Genomic DNA, 18,186 nt, shown 5'->3' with positions numbered 1-18,186 from the left:
GCCGCTGGGCCAGATGGATAACCAGGACGTGTACTACGAGCATGCACGGACCAACTGGCAAGTGTCTTTACAGACATTTTCAATCTTTCCCTATCTGAGTCTGTAATACCAACATGTTTCAAGCAGACCACCACAGTCCCTGTGCCCAAGAACACTAAGGTAACCTGCCTAAATGACTCCTGACCCGTAGCACTCACGTGTGTAGCCATGAAGTGCATTGAAAGGCTGGTCATGGCCCAAATCAACACCATCATTCCAGAAAATCTAGACCCACTCCAATGTGCATACCACCCCAACAGATCCACAGATGATGCAATTTCTATTGCACTCCACACTGCACTTTCCCACCTGGACAAAAGGACCACCTATGTGAAAATGCTGTTCATTGACTACAACTCAGCGTTCAACACCATAGTGAGCTCAAAGCTCATCACTAAGGTTAGGACCCTGGGACTAAACACCTTCCTCTGCAACTGGATCCTGGACTTCCTGACGGGCCGCACAGACTAATCAACCATGGCCCTTGAGCAATTTGCTCAAAATTGCTACAGAAAAAAAGAAAAAAGATCAAGAAGATTAACGAAAGCATAAAGATGTTGAAGAAATGCTGTTTTGAGTTAGAAATGTAACACTCTAGAGTACTAAAGCATCGAATACATTGCAAGTTGAGGGATTTTCACAACAGTAGCCAGGCTATAAAGAGTCTATTGTCCTGCTAATAGGAATCATTTGCATGATGGGCTACATTCTTTATTGTAACCACAATGTCACACATCATTTGTATCTACCTTTCCAATTACTTTTAGAGTTTGGGAATTACCAATGTGCTCTTTCTTTTTAGTTACATTGTTTTAGTTCGAACGTGCAGACTTTATTCTTTAAATTATTGTTTTATGTAGGATGCTACATTTCTGACCAGTTGCAATTGTAAGTATATATATGATTAAAAAAATCCTACTTCTATTAGGCTGTTAAGCTTCATAGCCTACCTCAGCCAGTTAAGTTATTTTTATGTTATATGTTTTTTACCACCTTCAACCATTCAATCTAGTTGAGGAAATCGACGCCTTTGCAGCCTGAATGGATCATGTTTTAGTTAGGAACCAGTCCACGGGGGATAGGAGTGGATTGATGGCTGCATACAATGCATTTGTAAGGTAAGATGGAAAAGACTCAAATCGCCATCTGTCAGCGTGTATGCACAGACACAGGCCCACACAAGCACATGTGTATACACACACACACAAAATCAAATACTCAATATTCAGTTCAACCAAACATTAAAACATTTAAAGTGTTCTAACATAATGAAGGTTGAAGTCTCACCTGTAGAAGAGGACATAGGCCTCAGCATTCTGCACCACAGTCTCATGGACCTCCGTTACATACTGGTCATCAAACTCATACCACTGACCATTGATCACGTTCTGACAGTACGCTATGTAGTGACCACCTAGGAGTGAGGGGAAGAGAGAGAGAGAGAGAAAATAGGAGGAGAAAGACAGAGGAAGAGACAAGAGAGAGGGGGGAGGCAGTGAAAAAGAGGTTGATTAATGGAATTGCAGAAATGTAGATAGTAAGCTATGAAGAAAACACCCAAAACACTAAGACTATGCTGCGGTGAATCACAACCAATATCAGCCAAACAAACATGTCAAAAATAGCTGGAGGGAGTCTTTAATGTTAGGTAATTCAGTCAAGGGTCACCCACTGCCTGCGGTGCCATGGTGACAGATAACGGACAGCAGGTCATAGGTGGTGACCTGAGAAGGGCTGTCCTTGGCCAGGAAAGGTCGGAGTTCGAGGCCCTCCAATGGGAAGGCCACGTGGCTGTTGATCTTGAAGGAGTACATCACCTCGTGGCGAAAACGTTTCAGGTGGATGCACAGGATCTGAACACAGAATTTTTATTATGAAGAATTTTCTTTCAGGAAATATATAAGGTGGTTCCATTTGATTTCAATCACTTTTTGACTGCACCCCTTTTGATTAGAATGAAACCTTTGAGATATTTGCTCAGAAAGTGACTTTTTGGAACTGATAAATGTACTAAAATAGACATTTCTACTTTGGGAAAGTACCACAAAGATGGTTGGAGGTTTACACATCAGAGAATGTTGACTTGAGTGGGAATATCAGTTGTTTTAAATTACACTGTCAATCTTCCATAGGAAACCTATTGAAACCATAGATAATAGAATAGACACTCCCATTTAAAGAGCCACTGAACACGCTGATTGGCACGTGTGTTATTCTGTTGCTCATAAGAAGGTGTGTTTTCTAACCGATTCCGCGTTTGGTTAAAGATGTTCATCCCCATGAGACACTGTAGACATGGAAGGCTATTTCACTTTCTCAAAATCCCCAGAATGAATCTCAGAACAAATTAATTACAGATTTGAGTTTACGTTTTGGCCGAGGATGTGTTAGTTGCGCAATTTTACTTTAACTAGGGTGTTTGGTGCAGTATTTCAGTAAAAAAAATGTGCAGTGTTGTCTTATGTAAAAAAGTCAGAACTGCTGGGCAGGTCTGTTTCACTGTCCATGCTATTGGATCGAGAGCAATCACAGCAGCTGTTCACCCCATGTTAGTGGGCAAATGGACATTGTCAAATCAAAACTCAACCTTATTTTACCCATTGTGACGCACAGATGTTCCAAACTCCGTTTTAGACCAGACTGACTGTGACCAAAATTATTCTGTTTATGCTTCGTAGTAAATTTTGACACTAGAATAACGGTTCCTGACTCATATCGATGCCATGAAAGGGTGGATTCTTTGTGGTAGTAACTGGTTTTCTGTGTCTCAACCGATGGCGGGCACAACACAAACACCTCAGATTATGTAAATTAGGGTCTAAATTACAAAAGATACAAAAATTAAAGAGTTGATGCATTTTTTGACAATTTATGTTAAAAGGTTAAAAAAAGTAAATCATTTGTATTAACCGACAAACTACAGACTGGGGTCATTTTGATATACTGTATAAAAACCTGCTAATGGTATACAAAGTCTGCCAATGGTATAAATACTTAACAGAACAATACATAACTCTACACAGAGAGCTGTAACAGGGTGTATTCCCCAATAAGTAGTTATTCAGGGTAAATCCATTGTTTCACGTCAGATGGCGTCACTCCTACATGACGCTCGTCACTCAACCGATCAATCTTGTAGGACGTGGAACTCATCTCTAAAAAGCAAGATTTTGCTCATCCGCCTAACATTACTTCCTAATTCTGAAAATCCCTCTGCTCACAGTAGCTATGATGTACTGGCTTCTATGACAAACCATGCACGCTGGATATGCTGATCAAACTTTCTCTAGCTAGCAGCCTAGTGCAAGCTTTTTTGAATGGCCATACGGTAGCTAGTTTGACAGCTTGTTGATGAAGTTGTACGACACCAAAGTTATGGGACTGTTCTCCGAAATCAGCATCTGCCTCGCTACTTTGTAACATTTGGCCAATGCGATAACGTCGCAGAGACCAGTCACTTGTGCTGTAGAAGTCAGCACACTATCACAGCAGAACAGATATCATGAAAACGAATTTATGCATAGCTAGAACTTCACTACACTAGCTAGAGGGAGTGTTCAGCATTGAGTGTGTGAACTGGCATTGTTAGCATCCCTGCCTTTCCTTCCATATGGATTGATTTGAGACTGGTTCAGCCAGCAAGAAGACAGTAGCATTGGCAAGCAAATTTTTGTGTACCACCACAAAACACCTTAGCTAGATGAAGAATTAGGTAGTGAAGACTTTCTCATGACAAATATATATTGCAAGTTATCAGACAGATCAGTGCAGACGGTCATTGCGCTATCTGATGTGAGACAATGAAAAAATATTTATTTGAATGTAGGTTTCTCTGGAGACAATATTATCTTATACATATCATCAGAGGGTAGAGGGAGACCTGTTGCAGCATGAGTATGTCCGTGTACAAAATCTAAATGACCTTATATATACACAGTGCATTCGGAAAGTATTCCAACCCCTTGACTTTTTCCACTATGTTACGTCACAGCCTTATTCTAAAATGTATCAAATAGTTATTTCCTCGTCAATCTACACACAATACGCAATAATGACAAAACAAAAACAGGTTTTTAGAAATGTGTGAATTTATTATAAAAAAAAAAAAAACAGAAATACCTTATATAAGTATTCAGACCCTTTGTTATGAGACTCAAAATGGAGCTCAGGTGCATCCTGTTAACATTGATCATCCTTGAGATGTTTCTACAACTGTATTGGTGTCCACCAGTGGTAAATTCAGTTGATTGGACATGATTTTGGAAAGGCACACAGACTGAGCAATTGGGGGAGATGGGATTTGGTCAGGGAGGTGACCAAGAACCCGATAGTTACTCTGATTGGAGCTCCAGAGTACCTCTGTGGAGATGGGAGAGCCTTTCAGAAGGACCAACATCTCTGCAGCACTCCACCAATAAAGCCTTTATGGTAGAGTGTCCAGATGGAAGCCACTCCTCAGTAAAAGGCACATGACAGCCCACTTGGAGTTTGCAAGGGGAAGATGAACGGAGCAAAGTACAGAGAGATCCTTGATCAAAACCTGCTCCAGAGCGCTCAGGACCTCAGACTGGGGTGAAGGTTCACCTTCCAACAGGACAACGACCCTAAGCACACAACCAAGACAAAGCAGAAGTGGCTTCAGGACAAGTCTCTGAATGTCCTTGAGTGGCCCAGCCAGTAGCTGTGCAGCAACACTCCCCATCCAACCTGACAGAGCTTGAGAGAATCTGCAGAGAAGAATGGGAGGAACTCTCCAAATACAGGTGTGCCAAGCTTTGTAACGTCATACCCAAGAAGACTCAAGGCTGTAATCGCTGCCAAAGGTGCTTCAACAAAGTACTGAGTAATGGGTCTGAATACTTATGTAAATGTGATTTCATTTATTATCAAACTGGTTTTTGCTTTGTCATTATGGGGTATTGTGTGTAGATTGATGAGGGGAAAAAATATTTAATAAATTGTAGAATAAGGCTGTAACGTAAAAAAAAAAAGTGGGAAAAGTCATGGGGTCTGAATACATTCCGAATCCACTGTATATGCTTAGTTGCAGTCAAAACAGCTGACAAGTCAGTCAGTGGTATGAATTATTGGTAGAACTGTAACACAGAAACCAGCTACCATCCATGTATACATATAGAAGAAAAATCCTATAATATATGTGCAACGTATGATATTTTGGGTGCCATTACATTTGGTTTGAAGTGACTGAGGATTCTGGCTTTTTGAAGCATCCTGCCATAGGCCCTGCCACCACTGATACCAATTTAGCAATTTTGATGCTAGATTAAGCAACTTTTCAGACTCCCCTGGCAACTTTTTTTTCAAACAGCACCTAGCTACTTTAAAAAATGTATTTGGAACTTTTAGCAACTTTTGAAAAAGTGACACAAATGCTAAAATGCACACATTTTCCCTCTAAATGACATAAAAATGTGCCAACGTGTCACAACACACGTGCCTGGCTGCAAAAGAGCATTGTGAGTGACGTCAGCAGCAGGTGCTCAGCTCACGTGAAAGGTAGCTACGTTCCACTTCATTTGTACAGACAAAGAATCGTCCGGTTGGAACATTAATGAAGTTTTATATTAAAAACATCCTAAAGATTGATTTCATACTTAGATTGGCATGTTTTTACTAGCTGCAACGGAACTTTTTGAACTTCTCGTTCGGCGCGACCTGAACACGCTTTTGGATTTGTTTACCAAACAAAAGAAGATATTTGGACATAACTGATGGACATTATCGAACAAATCAAACATTTATGGTGGATCTGGGAGTGCATTCTGATGAAGATCATCAAAGGTAAGTAAATATTTAAAATGCTATTTCTGAGTAATGTTGACTACCCAATATGGCGGGGCGGGTATCTTTTTGGCTGCTTTGTCGTCTAAAGTCTGTACTCAGATTATTGCATGGTTTGCTTTCTCCGTTTTGAAATCTGACACAGCGGTTGCATTAAGAAAGTGGATAACTGCAAAAGCGCAGAAGTACTATGGCAATGGCCATTGCGGAGCATTGTTCGCTACTAGCATGCGACCGTTTAGCCTTGCAAAGCTGCCTTTTCAGATTCTGTGGAAGCAACAAACTTCCAAGTGCACAGAAATGATTAGGGGAGTACTGGCTGGATGAGTCCACTGATGTCAGTGTCTTGAAATACCTGGGTGTGGTGATTCGGTATTTCAGTTCTAAAAAATAACTGTTGTGTCCACATTTCTCGGGCTGGTTGAATTGGAGGGGAGCGATGCCAGATCAATAGCAAAGGCGGTAGTTAAGTTTCTTGAGAACCTTAAAAAAGAGAATCTTCCTGTCTGACGTACAAGTTGCAGTGAAGTCATTTGAGGTAGAGCAAACAGATCCTGTCAAGCTTTTGGACAATCTGGTATACCTCTTAATATCAATTTGCAGCAGAGAATTCAACCCTATGGCAAAAATTTATGTCCTGAATGATGCCATTGATGGACATCTCAGTCCATCACTATTCCTTGGGTACCTTTTCGAGAGCCCGTTGTACCAACTGAGGACAAAAAGGTCATATGGAGACAGTGCATCAACTACATTGTTGCTTTAAGCAAACATCTGTTTAGGTGGAACTCAACTGAAAATAAAGTCGAGTTTTGAAGTGAAGTGAATAACTACACGGACTCTTCCGTGTCAAATCCATGAACCTTGCAAAGCTGAGCTCGCTGCCCTCTCCTTGCCACACTCAAATGCGGAGGTTGAACAGCTGTTCAGCCAAATGAGTGTGTTCAAGTCAAAGTTAAGAAATAGAATGTCACTGCACACTCTCAACTCCATACTCCTGGTGCGGTATGGACTGAAGCTGCCTGGTGATACCTGTTACCAGCATAAACTACCAAGTGAAGTTCTGCAGCAGTTTGGCACCACAGCAGCGTACAGCTTTAAGGCCACTCCATCCTCTACTGCTGGTTCTAGCTCCGTGACAACGCAGTTGGACAGTGAAGATGAAGTGGATTTCCTTGCCAATGATTCATCATGTTTACAGTACGTATGCAAGGAGTGGACTTTCTGGAACTGGTGGAGACACACAGCTGATGGTGGCAGTGTGTACTGCAGTGTGAGCGAGAACAGTGGAAATATCTGGAGGAAACCATTGAGCAGCTAGCCAGCCAAGCAGTACAACAACCTGTAGAGAGCTGGAGAGAGATGCCTAGTGCACACATCAGTATTTGAGTTGAGCTGCTTGTTCAATAAGATAGCATATATACCTTGTTATTAGCTTGTACCTATAATTGTTGGTCAGTTCGGTATTATGTTAATAACTTCTTATGGCTGGAGGGCAGTATTGAGTAGCTTGGATGAATAAGGTGCCCAGAGTAAACTGCCTGATACTCAGGCCCAGAAGCTAAGATATGCATATTATTAGTATATTTGGATAGAAAACACTCTGAAGTTTCTAAAACTGTTTGAATGATGTCTATAACAGAACTCATATGGCAGGCAAAACCTGAGAAAAAAATCCAACCAGGAAGTGGGAAATCTGAGGTTTGTAGTTTTTCAACTCTTTGCCTATCGAAGACACAGTGTAAATTTGGTCCAATTGCACCTCCTAAGGCTTCCACTAGATGTCAACAGTCTTTAGAACCTCGTTTCAGGCTTATACTGTGAAGGGGGGTGAATGGGGGCTGTTTCTATCAGGTGTCTGGCTGAAGGCCATGAGCTGATCACGCGCATGGCCGTGAGAGCGACCTGTGTTCCATTGCATTTCTAAAGACAAACGAATTGTCCGGTTGGAACATTATTGAAGATTTATGTTAAAAACATCCTAAAGATTGATTCTATGCATCGTTTGACATGTTTCTATGGACTGTAACGGAACTTCTTGACTTTTCGTCTAGACCTAGTGATCGTGCCTCATGAATTTGGATTTGTGAACTAAAAGTGCGAACAAAAAGGAGGTATTTGGACATAGAGGTTAGTGATGAATTTGATCTATTTCTGCTTTTTGTGACTCCTCTCTTTGGCAGGAAAAATGGCTGTTTTTTTTGTGACTAGGTGCTGACCTAACAATCGTTTGGAGTACTTTCGTCGTAAAGCCTTTTTTGAAATCGGACACTGTGGTGGGATTAACAACAAGTTTATCTTTAAAATTGTGTATAATATTTGTATGTTTGAGGAATTTTAATTATGAGATTTCTGTTGTTTGAATTTGGCGCCCTGCACTTTCACTGGCTGTTGTCATATCGATCCCGTTAACCGGATTTCAGCCGTAAGAATACACTGCTTAAAACTATAATTGTTCAGGATGTGTAGGTTTACTAGTTAAAAAGAAAATAAATAAAATGCAATTGTTCAATAATGTGTAATTGTTCAATAATTCAATGTGTTGTATTTTTAAAAATCTGATCATATAAAATGTGGTGCGTTTATATTATTTTTTTTACAAATAAAAATGTTATAATAAACAAAGCAATCTAAACTAACAAATGTCAAATCATATTTTTCAATGAGATGGCCAGTCAATTTGATCAACGTCATTGTGTATTCTACGTAATGACGTCATCACGCAATTACATCACAATGTCATTTAGCAACTTTTAGCCACATTTCCTCTAGCAACTTCCCCTGAAAATTAGCAACACTGCCTGCCACTCCCAATTTTTCATTAACAGCGATGCTAATGCTGACTGTGGGGTATACAGTGGGGCAAAAAAGTATTTAGTCAGCCACCAATTGTGCAAGTTCTCCCACTTAAAAAGATGAAGCCTGTAATTTTCATCATAGGTACACTTCAACTATGACAGACAAAAACGAGGGAAAAAAATCCAGAAAATCACATTGTAGGATTTTTAATGAATTTATTTGCAAATTATGGTGGAAAATAAGTATTTGGTCACCTACAAACAAAGATTCTCTGGATTTCTTTTCTCATTTTGTCTCTCATAGTTGAAGTGTACCTATGATGAAAATTACAGGCCTCTCTCATCTTTTTAAGTGGAGAACTTGCACAATTGGTGGTTGACTTAATACTTTTTTGCCCCACTGTATAAATAAATAAAAACTAAGCCACATTTTTGGTCAAAGTCTCTCAGGATCAATGGATGAATACATCACTTTTTGTCAATAAATTAACTACATTTCACATTTTGGTGTACTACCCCTTTAAATTAAATGGCAGTCGTTTTTACCACATAAATATGACAAAATGAATATTTACTTAAAAATTCTGCTAATTAAAATGATCCCAAAATCAAATTATGGTAAACTAGCTTTTTAGCACTAATGTGGTTTGTACTTTGGAAAAAAGCTGCACATTATATAAAGGGAAAATGAATATTTCAGTTCCACAGGGAATGCAAATTAAGTGTAAGTTTACAAAAATAACAGTCATTTCTTATTTTACACAATCATGAAGTGGAAAAATGACATTTATTGGATATTTCAAACTTTTAAAACTGTAACAAATCAAAAAAGTGGAATGACTTTATTGAAAAATTTAACAAATCAAAAACTGAAAATTGGGCGTGCAAAATTATTCAGCCCCCTTAAGTTAATACTTTGTAGCGCCACCTTTTGCTGCGATTACAGCTGTAAGTCGCTTGGGGTGTCTATCAGTTTTGCACATCGAGAGACTGAAATGTTTTCCCATTCCTCCTTGCAAAACAGCTTGAGCTCAGTGAGGTTGGATGGAGAGCATTTGTGAACAGCAGTTGTCAGTTCTTTCCACAGATTCTCGATTGGATTCAGGTCTGGACTTTGACTTGGCCATTCTAACACCTGGATATGTTTATTTTTGAACCATTCCATTGTAGATTTTACTTTATGTTTTGGATCATTGTCTTGTTGGAAGACAAATCTCCGTCCCAGTCTCAGGTCTTTTGCAACCTCCATCAGGTTTTCTTCCAGAATGGTCCTGTATTTGGCTCCATCCACCTTCCCATCAATTTTAACCATCTTCCCTGTCCCTGCTGAAGAAAAGCAGGCCCAAACCATGATGCTGCCACCACCATGTTTGACAGTGGGGATGGTGTGGTCAGGGTGATGAGCTGTGTTGCTTTTACGCCAAACATAACGTTTTGCATTGTTGCCAAAAAGTTCCATTTTGGTTTCATCTGACCAGAGCACCTTCTTCCACATGTTTGGTGTGTCTCCCAGGTGGCTTGTGGCAAACTTTAAACAACACTTTTTATGGATATCTTTAAGAAATGGCTTTCTTCTTGCCACTCTTCCATAAAGGCCAAATTTGTGCAATATACGACTGATTGTTGTCCTATGGACAGAGTCTCCCACCTCAGCTGTAGATCTCTGCAGTTCATCCAGAGTGATCATGGGCCTCTTGGCTGCATCTCTGATCAGTCTTCTCCTTATATGAGCTGAAAGTTTAGAGGGACGGCCAGGTCTTGGTAGATTTGCAGTGGTCTGATACTCCTTCCATTTCAATATTATCGCTTGCACAGCGCTCCTTGGGATGTTTAAAGCTTGGGAAATCTTTTTGTATCCAAATCCAGCTTTAAACTTCTTCACAACAGTATCTCGGACCTGCCTGGTGTGTTCCTTGTTCTTCATGATGCTCTCTGCGCTTTTAACGGACCTCTGAGACTATCACAGTGCAGGTGCATTTATACGGAGACTTGATTACACACAGGTGGATTGTATTTATCATCATTAGTCATTTAGGTCAACATTGGATCATTCAGAGATCCTCACTGAACTTCTGGAGAGTTTGCTGCACTGAAAGTAAAGGGGCTGAATAATTTTGCACGCCCAATTTTTCAGTTTTTGATTTGTTAAAAAAGTTTGAAATATCCAATAAATGTCGTTCCACTTCATGATTGTGTCGCACTTGTTGTTGATTCTTCACAAAAAAATAGTTTTATATCTTTATGTTTGAAGCCTGAAATGTGGCAAAAGGTCGCAAAGTTCAAGGGGGCCGAATACTTTCGCAAGGCACTGTATATGCAAAATATCTCAGCAGCTTGAGGGTTAAAAAAAAAACATTTCAAGAAATTATCAAATAGTTTGACAACCCTGTTTGTTAAGCTTTTAAATAATATCAAATTCAATCATTAATATGTTCCAGTGATGAAGACATGGATGTCTTATGGTATGTTGGGGTATGAAAAATGGGTTTACTTTGAGCACCTCTATCCCCTGAATGTTTGGACATTCATGTCCACAATGTCACTTTCTGACCACTTCTACCATGGGCAAATACGTATGGAAAGGTGTTGTTCAAATCAAAAGGGGTGCAGTCAGAATGTGATTGAAATCAAGTGGAACGACCCTATACGACCCTATAGATAGAACGACCCTATAGATTTCCTGAAAGAAAATGTTTCATTAAAAAAATCAAGGAAATGTCACAACTTCAATCATTTTGATAAGGTAGTTTTATATTCTATGCAGGATGTCAAAGTATGATATAATAGAAGCCGTTACCTCAGGTAGCCGAAGTACTTTGCAATATTTTACACCATTTCTCAATCTGGAAGGTAAGTGAAAAAATATTCAAATGAATGTAGTGTTGTTTTACCAACTAGACATACTGATCTTCTAATGCTAAAATGATCAACAAATTCCACAAATACTTACTTTTTACACCTTTCACAGCTGTACATGTTGTCCCCTGCAAAACAATGAATGAAGTGACTGACCATCTGATTAGGAATGGATCATTCAGCTGAAATCTAGGCATCTTATTAGACAACAACATTATCGTGACTAGTTTACCTTTGAGCTCATCAGCGGCGAAGAAGGCGGCGAGGCAATCCTCCAGTGTGACCATAGGACCCCAAAACCAACTGGGGATACAGGACACCACAAACCTGCAGAGGGGGGGGGACATGGGAGGGGGTGAATACATAGTAAGCACAATGTGGCTGTTACATATACTTTCATACTTGTTACAAGACGAATACATAGATGACGTTGGAACTGTGAATAGCCAGCCGGGAAAGAGAAAGACAGCGCTGACTAGCTACTTGTTTGAGAGTCCACTACAAGTCGGCAGGGGAGGAAGAAGTGAGGCAGAGGCTGGATTCTCCATAACGCTGCTGTGTGAACTTGATGTTATGAACCATCATATCTGTTCTATATCACACACTCCCAGTCTATCCCCTTCCCCAGCACCCCCAACCCTCCAGCCCCATCCCCCTACCCCTCAGCTCCCTAACCTGCGTATGGAGTCCATGATGTAGGTGATCCAGCCCTGGGAGCCGTAGACGTCCAGAGATACCCCGGTCTTGGCTGGGAGGTTCTGGTGGATGGAGGAGTGTAGCTTGGCCAGGTCCTCCTTACCTGGGATGGGCAGGGACAGGTCCTGGAAGGTCTCCACTGTGGTCGACACCTATAGGGGGAGAGGAGAGATGAGGAGGGAGAAGAGAGGGGACAGCCAGAGCGAGCGAGAGATGGTTTTAACAATCTGAAGTGATAATCCAAACGAGCAGAATCCATCATATTCATGGATAAAGTAGGATCAAGTTCAGGCATAAGAACATGTGGTAAAATGTCTACAAATTACAACACGTCAACGTTCAATATGCATGTGACAGTTGTGAGGTTTCAATCGAAGAAGTGGAGCTGAGTTATGTAAATGGCACACCCTTGTGCTACGACACATGACACACAGCTCACCCTGTCACAAGTCAGACACTGGACCAGGCTGAGGATTGACCCGTCGAAGATGTCTGAGATGACGCTGCGGTAGTGAGACTGCTTCTGCTTCTTGGCACCCAGGAACAGCTGGGCTGTGGAGGATTATGGGAAACATAGTTTGTGTATGAGGGGGTAGAGTGTGTGTGTGAGAGAGTGAGCGTACGTGACAGTGTGTATCTGTGTGTGTCGGTAGACTGCGTGACAGAATGTGTGTCTGTACGTGTATGTGAATTGTCCAGAACCACCATACCTTTCTTAAAAGAGTATTCGGGCCCTGCAGAGCGGAAGGGGCTGGAGCGAGTGGGGCTGGGGGAGAGTTTAGGGTGCAGTTCCTGGACAGTACGGACGGGGCTGCAGGGGCGAGACTGGGGGCGCTTCTGCATCGATGCCTCATTGTCTGGCTCTGGGTACAGGTGGGTAGGAGAGGAAGAGGGGACTTGTAGAGATTACTCACACATCACTACAACAGGTCTCTCCTCATACAGAAACAGACACACAGAGATACACACACTTACATATATTTTTTTATGTTCTACTTCCACCATTACCAGGCCCGTACCTGGAGTGCTGTTGCTCTGCGTCTGCCCCTGTGTCTGACTCTGTGGCCTAGGGCTAGGGGGGGTCCCCTCTTCCTCCTCCGCTCCCCTCTCCAGACCACCCTCTTCGGCCACTGTCGTATCCACATCAGCGTCCTCGTCCATCTCCTGGGAGCCCCTGTGGAGGGGTGAGCCCAACACCCTTTTCTCCTTCAGCCTCTCTTTCTCTGAGATGGGCCCACCTGTGCCAACCCCTCCGCCCGTGCCTGTCCCCCCTCCTCCAACTCTCGGCCCCACCCCACACTCGTCCTGAATGAGCAGCTCGGGCTCCCCCAGTCCCCCTCCCTCCCCCCGGTCGCTGCTGGCGCCAGAGTCGCAGGAGAGGAACTCGTCCTCAGAGGGGGAGCGGTCGCCCCCATCCCTCCTCTCATCCCCCTCCCCTCCCCCACCACACTCTGCCTGTGGCTCTTTGAGCTCCTCGTGGAGCTGGTCCATCAGACAGCGCAGAAACTCCTGGGTGTCCTACAGTAGAAAACACAGAGGGAGAGTGTGCTGAGCAGTCCTTTACACTGAGACGTGTGTGTATAGTGAGGACAGTATTGTATGAATGTTCCCTGCAGCTCCTAGGGACAGACAGAGACAGCCATTGAGACACACAGGCTTAACTCAACACCATTTTAGATTGAGATAAATGGATTTTCCATAAACAAAACCAAACAAGTGAAATACACACAATCCCATTCCAACATCCCAATCAATCCAACATTGAGGAACGGATTTCATCTGGTTAATTTTGGGGGGGGGCATTTCATCGTCTTGGCACCACACTTCAAGATGCCAATCAGCTACGCAACAATCAAATCAACCAATCCCATTTCATTGTCCCCAAAGGGAAATTCAATTTGAGGTAACAGGGGTGATTTGGGGGGGATGAGAGGGGACATAGGGAGATGTGGGTTAGGTCAGGGGTCAGAGAGAGGGGTTGGGGCATTGTTTTGTTCCCTACCTGCTGGGAGCTTGCCCCTACCTGCTGGGCGTAGCCACGGAACATGGGGTTGACCAGCTTGATGCCCTGGGACAGACTGGTGGGGACTACGTAACTGGGCCTGGAGCAGAGAGAATAGAGAGAGAGGAAAGAGAAAGTCTGTTTTTTCTTCTACTACAGAAATCAGACAGTATCTTGCTGCATTCTTGGATATCATCTTATGAATCTCTTTTGCAAAAATGTGCACACTGAGAGGTACTCTACAGAGAGATGGGTACTGTAACAGAGATAAGAAATATAGTGTCGTGTGTGTATAGTACCGTTTCTTGTGCCAGAGCTCAGAGATGAGTTTCTGGTAGCTTTTGCACAGTGCGGGCTTTTTGTCAGTCCGCACCAGTCCACTGCAGTCCAGGAAGAACTGAGTGAGAGGAGGACTGGAGAGGAGAGCGATTAGAGGAGAAGAAAGAAAGAACTGATCCGTCTATGTTCAAATCTATGAAAATGAATACAATCCCTTCTGCTGAGATGAAGGTACACATACACATGCTCGCTCACACACAAACATTTTAGTGACAGGTCTCAGAAACATGTCAATCTATCTGCCATAAATCCCTGGACTAATGAGGAAATAAGACAGGAAGTGAGCTCACCAGTTGGACAGGGCTTGAAGCGCTGCGTTCATGTAGCAAGAGTTACCAATATTCTTCATCCCTGTCAAACCTTTGAGAGGATGAGATGTAGGTTAAAAAAAGCTCTAATAGTATCATACAGGTATATTTATAACATTAGGACTATATGGTAAGGCCACTCCACTGCGTTTATACCTAACATTTGGAGAACATGCCTGTCAGTTAATGATGAACTTCAGTCTATTACCGTTACTTAAATGGATCTGGTACCTGGTCTGGTACCTATTCTTAGGCTTAAAAACAATTATATTTCTCCTAACCCTGATCATCTGGCTCTCAGATCATTTGGGAGGTCTCTGCCCAAATCAGCTTGGCATAATTCACTAAGGAATAGACCTGCAAAGCCTGTCAACGGATGAAAGAACCAATTCTACAGAGTTCTAGACCTTGACAGCTGGCTTTTGCCTGATTGATGTTACATTCGTAACATAATATGTTAATTTAAGCTGCAGATCATATTTGATAGCTATGATTGTGTCATCCATAAAGATAAAAATACAATGATGTAACGCTAAGGGTATCAGTTTAACTGTGGATATGCTGGACTATAGCTTTTACTGTTATTGAATAGATCCCATGACGTTGAGAGAAGGGGGTCTGAGGTTACCTCTGGGTTTGAGCACATCCTCCTCTGACTCTGACCATTCTTCTTCGGCTACCGCGATAGGGACTGCTTTCAACGGGTGGTGGTGACTCACTGGTTGATGAACTGCATCCTGGGAAATTAAGTAATTGTTTAAAACAACAAATAATGACATCAGTGTCTGCCTGTGGAAAGCCAATTACACAATATATTAAAAGAACAGGCTGTATTTCATCTCACAAATGTAAATTGTGCGCTAATCAAAATTAAACAGAATAGTTTAGTAAAACGTTATATTAAATAAATGCTTTATATATAGTGCATAATACAGTAAATCATGAATAGTTTGTTCATGTTTACTAATGAAAGATATGGTGGCATTACCCATATTTGATATAGGGCCCATCCCAAATAGCGCCCTATTCCCTATATTGTGCACTACTTTTGACCAGAGCCCAAATGGCACGTAAACATAGTATAGTTGACGATAATTCAGCTGACCTTTGTGCGATGGCGTACCTGGTGTTCCTTAGCTTTACAGTGGTGGGGAGTGTGTGTGGCAGACATTGCAGGTACAACTGCAGGCCTCTGCTCCAGAAACACCTCCCTCTCACACACATAGCACCAGATCCTGAAAGTGGTCAGGTTCACCGTCAGGTTGTGTTTATTTGCCTTGGGGGATGAGCACACACACACACACACACACACACACACACTAAGCTTTGAAAAACGTTGTTGCATGCTTTCTAGAAATGACATCTCTCACTACCCAAGGAAAAAAAGCTCTGTGAAAAACTCACCTGTGCATGTAGGGTGCTGTGGTCGGAAAAGGTTTCTCCACAGCCAACATATTGACACTCGCTCTGACCAAGAGAAATAAAGTAATACATGAGAAATAAACATCTATGTGGTAAAAACTAAAATATGTATAATCCATCTGAAAGAGTGTTATAAAAGTGTCATAACAACACATCCTGAGAATTATGTCATGGCCTTTGAATCTATTTCAAAATATTTTGAGGAAAAACAGACCTACAGAAAACCCCTGTTTACCTGCAGACAGGCCCAGAGGTTGGGACCTCCCACTCCACATGACTGGCAGGATCCCTTCAGAACAGGACAGAAAAACAGTATTAGACAACAATCTAGGCTGAAAAACGATCATAGAGCAGCATCTCCTATGTGATTGTCAGACCACCAGAATGTCTTCAAAAAATGTTGACCTTTTGTGAAGGCAAATCTAGAAGATGTGATTCAAAACTAAAAGACATGCATGACTTGTCACAAATTGCATCCATTCCATACATATTCCAGAAGCTTGACGCAGCAAGTCTCTCTTGAAACCATTCATGCTCACCTTGGATTTCTGCAGAAGCTCCTCCTTGGTTACCTCCCCTATGGAATTCAGGTGGGGACAAATGTCCCCCTGGTCACTCATGTCTGTTAAACTTCTTCTAAAGATCAAATAATTAAAAAAAGGTATTAATCTATGACATTTTGTATGGGCAGGTAAAACATGAAATGGAAGCAAGCTGACAGAGTCAAAGACTACAAGCAGTTACACTTCAATCAAGGTGTGTGTCTACTAACTCTACAAGTCAGCTATTACAAAATGTATGGAGGATTCATGATTGGAGGGAATTCAGCTAACAATGAAGCTCTTTGATTTAGCTAGCCGGCTACTCTACTCACTCAAACAAAGCTTTGAACTTGGAATCATATGGAACAATGCAACAATTCACTGCTGGGTTGCTCCATATGATTTCAATCACTGTCTGACTGCACCCCTTTTAATTTGAAAGAAACCTTCCATACATGTTTGCCCATGGTAGAAGTGGTCAGAAAGTTACTTTTTGGACCTGAATGCGAAAACATTCAAGAGATTGAGGTGCTCAACGTTTTAATCACTAGCAAATATATCATTTGAAAGCTTACAAACAGGGTTGTCCAACTATTTTCTGATTGACATTGTCATTTAAAAAAAAACTTTTAACGTTATTTATCTAAAAACGTGTGAACTCAGATTTTTTTCATTTTCATATTTGTTTTAGCTTAGACCCTATTTACAGCTTCTGAGGTGTTTGTGATGGGCCCGCCATCGGCTGAGACACAGCATACTCTTGCGTACTGGGAGGATATGGCTGATAAATGTACTAAATTTCATCTTTGAAATAGTACAACAAAGATAAGAGGTCCATACATCAAGAGTATGTTCACTTGCAATGGAATATCCATTGTTGTAAATTAAACTGATCATCTTCCATAGGTAACCTATTGAAATATTGATCATTTAATAGACATTACCATTCAAAGGTGGGTGGATGGACGGCTATCTTTCTGGTAGTAACTGGACATATTAATTCCATTTAAATGTTAATGGTGCACCAGCTAATTGGTCTGAAGGGTCCGATCTATGAATAACATTTCACTGATTGAAATAACACCCACCCTGTACTCAAGAGTATGCTGTCTGATGACAGCACAGCACAAACACCTGAGCTGATGTGAAATAGGGCTAAAATACAACATTTGTGAGTAAAAAAAAGACAATTGATGTCAAAGGTGAAATAACAAAAAAATATATACATTTCAAGAAAACATAGAATAGTTTGTACACTTTCAAATGAAATCAAACTCAACTGTTTGATATTAAACTAAAACTCAACCAGTCTTTCTGAATTTGTTTTTTTGTCGAACCACCTGCAACTGGAAACGGACATTTCTAAGATACTTTTTTTTCAC

General features: G+C 41.5%; 1 protein-coding gene across 8 annotated transcripts in view; it reads right to left on the bottom strand.

The window, feature by feature from the left end:
• Positions 1-18,186, bottom strand: part of LOC112230765 (ubiquitin carboxyl-terminal hydrolase 20-like) — a 31,767-nt gene that overhangs the window by 12,363 nt on the left and 1,218 nt on the right. For 3 of the 8 annotated variants that reach the window (XM_042311088.1, XM_042311089.1, XM_042311090.1), the window contains exons 2-18: positions 16,802-16,898; positions 16,498-16,551; positions 16,245-16,307; positions 15,946-16,116; positions 15,469-15,577; positions 14,823-14,892; positions 14,493-14,606; positions 14,194-14,293; positions 13,211-13,709; positions 12,902-13,054; positions 12,631-12,743; positions 12,171-12,343; positions 11,728-11,822; positions 11,590-11,623; positions 11,437-11,482; positions 1,712-1,892; positions 1,327-1,453 (exon numbers count right to left, since the gene is read on the bottom strand). In XM_042311088.1, coding sequence (XP_042167022.1) covers positions 1,327-1,453; positions 1,712-1,892; positions 11,437-11,482; positions 11,590-11,623; positions 11,728-11,822; positions 12,171-12,343; positions 12,631-12,743; positions 12,902-13,054; positions 13,211-13,709; positions 14,194-14,293; positions 14,493-14,606; positions 14,823-14,892; positions 15,469-15,577; positions 15,946-16,116; positions 16,245-16,307; positions 16,498-16,551; positions 16,802-16,882 — 2,183 coding nt within the window. In that variant the 5' untranslated portion in view covers positions 16,883-16,898. Of the gene's footprint in view, positions 1-1,326; positions 1,454-1,711; positions 1,893-11,436; positions 11,483-11,589; positions 11,624-11,727; positions 11,823-12,170; positions 12,344-12,630; positions 12,744-12,901; positions 13,055-13,210; positions 13,710-14,193; positions 14,294-14,492; positions 14,607-14,822; positions 14,893-15,468; positions 15,578-15,945; positions 16,117-16,244; positions 16,308-16,497; positions 16,552-16,801; positions 16,899-18,186 lie in introns of those variants that run through there. The other 5 variants (XM_042311092.1, XM_042311091.1, XM_042311093.1 and 2 more) reach the window with 5 other exon arrangements.

Source organism: Oncorhynchus tshawytscha, linkage group LG33 (genome assembly GCF_018296145.1).
Source record: "Oncorhynchus tshawytscha isolate Ot180627B linkage group LG33, Otsh_v2.0, whole genome shotgun sequence".
NCBI lineage: Eukaryota > Metazoa > Chordata > Actinopteri > Salmoniformes > Salmonidae > Oncorhynchus > Oncorhynchus tshawytscha.
The sequence above is the reverse complement of the archived record's forward strand: the minus strand, read 5'-3'. Positions and strand labels throughout refer to the sequence as shown.